The sequence below is a fragment of the Chaetura pelagica genome, unplaced genomic scaffold, assembly GCF_000747805.2.
Source record: "Chaetura pelagica isolate M959 unplaced genomic scaffold, ChaPel_1.0 scaffold128, whole genome shotgun sequence".
Taxonomy (NCBI): domain Eukaryota; kingdom Metazoa; phylum Chordata; class Aves; order Apodiformes; family Apodidae; genus Chaetura; species Chaetura pelagica.
In genome coordinates this window covers 292,641-297,616 of record NW_009954302.1, presented here as the reverse complement: position 1 = coordinate 297,616, position 4,976 = coordinate 292,641, and the positions used below count along the sequence as shown (strand labels likewise).

The 4,976-nt window shown below is 48.4% G+C and overlaps 1 protein-coding gene across 1 annotated transcript in view; it reads right to left on the bottom strand.

Moving 5' to 3' along the window:
- PDSS2 (prenyl (decaprenyl) diphosphate synthase, subunit 2) overlaps positions 1-3,833 on the bottom strand; it is a 132,564-nt gene extending 128,731 nt beyond the window's left edge. The window contains exon 1 of the mRNA XM_010003863.1: positions 3,742-3,833. Within this exon, the coding sequence (XP_010002165.1) occupies positions 3,742-3,833 (92 nt within the window). The remainder of the gene's footprint in view (positions 1-3,741) is intronic.
- Between the last annotated feature and the right edge of the window lie 1,143 nt (positions 3,834-4,976).

Here is a 4,976-nt window from a genome sequence, read left to right as displayed (position 1 = left end):
GGGATGCTGCTCCCCAGGGCAGGGATGCTCATCTCCAGGACAGGGATGCTGCTCCTCAGGACAGGGATGCTCGTCCCCAGGACAGGGATGCTGCTCCCCAGGACAGGGATGCTGCTCCCCCGGCAGGGATGCTGGCCCCCAGGACAGAGATGCTGCTCCCCTGGCAGGGATGCTGGCCCCCAGGGCAGGGATGTTCCTCCCCAGGACAGGGATACTCCTCCCTAAGGCAGTGATGCTGCTCCCCAGGGCAGGGACGCTGCTCCCCAGGACAGTGATGCTGCTCCTCAGGACAGGGATGCTGCTCCCCAGGACAGTGATGCTGCTCCCCAGGGCAGGGATGCTGCTCCCCAGGGCAGGGATGCTGCTCCCCAGGGCAGTGATGCTGCTTTCTGCGGGGCTCGGCCCCTTTCCCTCCCTCCCACCGGCACCACAACGACTGCAGTGATTACCCCGGTTGTCTCAATTTTGCCTCTGCAAACCCTCGGGGCATTTCCAGCGTGCCACAGAGTGCCACTGGTTTGATGCCATTGCCTTTTAAAACCTTTCCCTTTGAAGCCTTCGTGCCCTTACATATTTACCAGCTGGAAAACCAGGCCTTCTTGTTTGTCTCGTCCTCTCCAGGAGGCAGGAACGAGAAGAAAATAGCTCAATAAGAATATTAAAGAGATTAATACAGGTGAAACTGAAGAACTCAGTTACAGCAAAGTGTTGCTTTCGTGCTACCTAAAGCAACTCCAGGAAGTGGAGAGGTGCCCTTTTAAAATGTGTAAATGCTAATAAATAGGAACACAAATGACAGAACATAAATGAAACCTGGGGTGATTTGTTTTAGGCAACTCATTTATGCCTGTCGTTTTATGAACAGTATTTGTTTTTCAGAGGTTCAAGTTACTGTGCTTGCAAAAATCCAAGTGCAAATTCAGAGCTGGAAACGCAAAGACACCACAGAAGGAAAATACAGAGCCTGGCAAAGTGTTTTGTGTGTAAAACACACACGTTTGGCTGATGGAAGGGAAAGCTCAGATCCTTGTAGTGAGTTGGACACAGCAGGGACCTGAGCCTCAGTCTTGCAGGTAACTTAGTGGCCACAGAAAGGCAGATCCTGTGGCTTTTTTTTCTCCCCAACTTCAAAAGGAATCAGTGAGCTAACCAAAAAAACCCAGCCCAAGTTCCTTCAACAGGCAAGAGAGTGAGAAACTTACTCCATTGCTGTGGGGTTAGAACACGTACTCATCGTGGGAACCCTGATGTGCAGTTTCTGCTCCCTTTTGAGATGAATTACAGTAAGGAGCAGGAAGCCTTTTCCCCACTCATTTTCTTACTTTTGCTTTGTATGAGAATGGAGACATATTTTTTAAACCTTGTTAGGTGTGTTTATTTTGTTTATTTGTTTGGGTTTGGGTTTCTTTGCTTCTTTTGTTTTGTTTTGTTTTTAAAGAGAATTGGCTTCTTGCTTTCCAACACACGCTATGTAATAGATGGATTCAAAATCACTTTGGAAATTTCACAAGGAATTTGGTCCTGTTGAAGTCAGGAGAAAAATCTTCACTGATTTCCACAGGATCAGGATTTAATCTTTGGTTAAAATCTGCTTACTGATACCACACACCCCAGTATCTGGTGGAATCAATGCGAGCAGCCCTATTGATCCAATCACCCACCTTTATTCACCTGTTTAAAAAGTTTGCAGAATCCATATTGAGCACTGCTGAGCCAGGTTTCTTTACCAAAAATACAGGTTTTCACAGCAGAAATACGTGCTGTCACAGTTCAGTAAATGTATTTAATGTTAGAGCCTCTGTAACGTACACACCAGATTTATTTTCTCATAACGTTTCGGAGACGTTCAGCTCAATGCCATTGTATGACTGACAAATTTATGGCTTGCACAGGTTCTGATGTTCTGCCTCTCCTGAGGAGTCCATGAACTACCACTCAAACCTGAAAGCATTCCTTTTTGTTAGTCATTCCCTCCCCAGTAACAAGTGGAATAATTAGACGGTTTCCAAACCCTATTTTGGTGCCTGCGATGTGTGTTTGAGCACTCAATGTATGAACTTCTGAGCTGACAGCTGATGGTCCTCCATATGCTATCACTAGAAGAACAACTTCCCAAGAACATGTAGTATAATAATGTGCACTATGTAAAGGTAATAACAGCTCTAGAAAAACAGGAATCATGTTCAGCTGCAGAAATAATTTGCTGAGATATTAAGAGATGTTATCATGAGGACACAGAGAGGTAGATCTTTTGTACCCAGCAGAAGGCTGTGTTAGGTATGAAGAAAAGCAGAATATGCTCTAAGATCATGGCTTTCATCTGCTGGTTGATGAGGTACTGAGGGACTGGAAGATGGTTTTAAGTAGCTTCCCAGAAGAAGCTGAGAAAAGTGAGCCTACTGTTAGGAGGCATAAATTCACATCTCTATTAAAAAAAGTATTCAGAGTGTGCAACTGGGAAAAAACCCAACACCACCACCTAACTGAAAGCTGCTGGTTTCAGTGACCAGGAAGTCAGGATCAAAGTTGGCAGAGAGAGAGGGTGGGGAAGAGCTTCCATTTACAACCAAACCTTCAGCCATTAGTCAGGAAAACAGGAATGAGAGATTTGGTCCTGAAGACGTTTGTTTTGGTCTCCTCACTGTAACTTGCTGAAGACCACTCACACCAGCTGGGCTAGCAAGTACACTCTCCAAGTCCCCCCCAGCACTGAAGGAAGTTCTGTTTATGTTGGGAGCTCAGGATTAATCTTTTTCTTTTGCCAGGTTATCAACTGCATCTTAAACATTTATGCAGCAAAACAGCTCCTTATTGCATTTTATTCAGTAGCTGTTGAGAAGTGATCTTCAGATGTTTCACTGAACAATAATCATTTGAGGCAATACTCAGTTTAGCAGAAGTTGTAAGGTTTTTGTTAACCATTTCCTACCAGCTCTACAGGAAAACTAGTGCCATGTCCCTGATACAATCATTGATTGTGCCTTCCTCATTAGAATGGCTTCTTGTATCAGCAAGTTGGTGGCAGTTCAAAGCAGAGTAGTTGTCTGAGGTTGGCTTGACTTTTCCAGCTAGAGGTTTTCAAAGAGCTCTGAGGCTCCATGAGATGGTGTAGCCTTCCCTTGGTGTTGCTTGTCTCATCCCTCCTGTGTGAGAGAATTCCTTGAGATTCTGGGAATATCTCCCATACTTGGTGAGAGCTCAACCAGATGGATTGGTTTGTAATAGAATATGGTGGACAAAGCACGAGATGAAATTGCTGCTGCTGGGGCACAAGAGGGAAACCTCATGGAATCACAGAATATTAGGGGTTGGAAGGGACCTCCTTACCAAGCACCATCCTCCAGAGGTCACCTGTGCAGTCACAAGTTATTTTCCCCCAGTTCCAGGACTCGCTGTGTTTTAAAATATGACAGGCAGGGAAAAAACAAATCTGTCTCTCTTCTCACGTTTGCTGCTGGCAAGTCTGAGGCCAGACCTCGTGTTCCTGGGGCGTGCAGGGGGGACCAAGCCCACGGCATGACCCACTCCAGGTCAGGATCCTGCAGCTCCTCGCTGCCAGCAGAGCCTTCTCCAGGAAGGTCCTGCCACGCTGTGGAAATGATCAGATCTGGGTTTTTTTTCCCCAACATCTGCTTCTCCCAGGCAGCCAGGAGAGTGGCAGCACCTTGGCTTCAGAAGGGCCGTGACCTTACCCTTCTGGGGATGGGCTCCAGGATGGCACAGACCTGGTTGCTGTCTCACCTTTTGACTCCGGCTGCTCCAACGGCCAAGACGCCGTGAAATCCCGGAGCCTCCCTGTGTTTCCAGGTGCCACGGGGGGAAATGTGCTCCATTTTCCTTTCTGCTCCGTGCCATGGGAAGCAGACAAGGCTCATTTGAGTCACGGAGCAAGCAAAGGAGCTGTGCTCAACTTCTCATAGGAGGAAATGTCAGTGATTTGAGCTTCAGGAGCCGAGAATGTAAATTAGACATCGAACTTCTCTTAGACAGGCTCACCAAGAGGTTCTTCTGGGGAGCCTCCCCGTGCCCACACGGAAGGCAGTTTATCTCTCAGCTGTGGGATTTTTATATATATCTATATGTTTTTACTAAAAATGTGTGATTTGAGGGCGTACAGCAGTCATTACGAGAACCCCTGTACCATGACAGTTTTGACTGAGGGAACAATGGACACCCCCGTGGTATATTGTCCTGGGTAATTAGGGACTGCCAGGGGAGCAGGGAAAGCACAGCCCAGGAACCGTCCATGTCCCTCTCACCATGTGTGCTGTAACCCAGGCACCTCGTCCCACCAAACCCTTCATCCCCACCTCCTGGGGCCGGAAAAAAACCTAATAAATAAAAGGGAGAAAGAGGAGGAATCACACCTGGGAGTGGGAGGAACAGCCCCGTCCGGCTGCGGTGGGGCCAGGATGGGGAAGGGAGGGATGGGGAAGGGAAGGATGAGGAAGGGAGGGATGGGGAAGGGAAGGATGAGGAAGGGAGGGATGAGGAAGAAAGGGATGGAAAAGGAAGAGATGGAAAAGGAAGGGATGAGGAAAGGAGGGATGAAGAAGGCAGGGATGGGGAAGGAATGGATGAGGAAGGGAGGGATGGGGAAGGGAGGGATGAGGAAGGAAGGGATGGGGAAGGGAGGGATGGGGAAGGAAGGGATGGGGAAGGAAGACATGAGGAAGGGAGGGATGAGGAAGGAAGAGATGGGGAAGGAAGGGATGGGGAAGGGAGAGATGAGGAAGGAAGGGATGAGGAAGGGAGGGATGGGGAAGGAAGGGATGAGGAAGAAAGGGATGGAAAAGGAAGGGATGGAAAAGGAAGGGATGAGGAAAGGAGGGATGAAGAAGGCAGGGATGGGGAAGGAATGGATGAGGAAGGGAGGGATGGGGAAGGGAGGGATGAGGAAGGAAGGGATGGGGAAGGAAGGGATGGGGAAGAAAGGGATGGGGAAGGAAGGGATGAGGAAGGAAGGGATGGGGAAG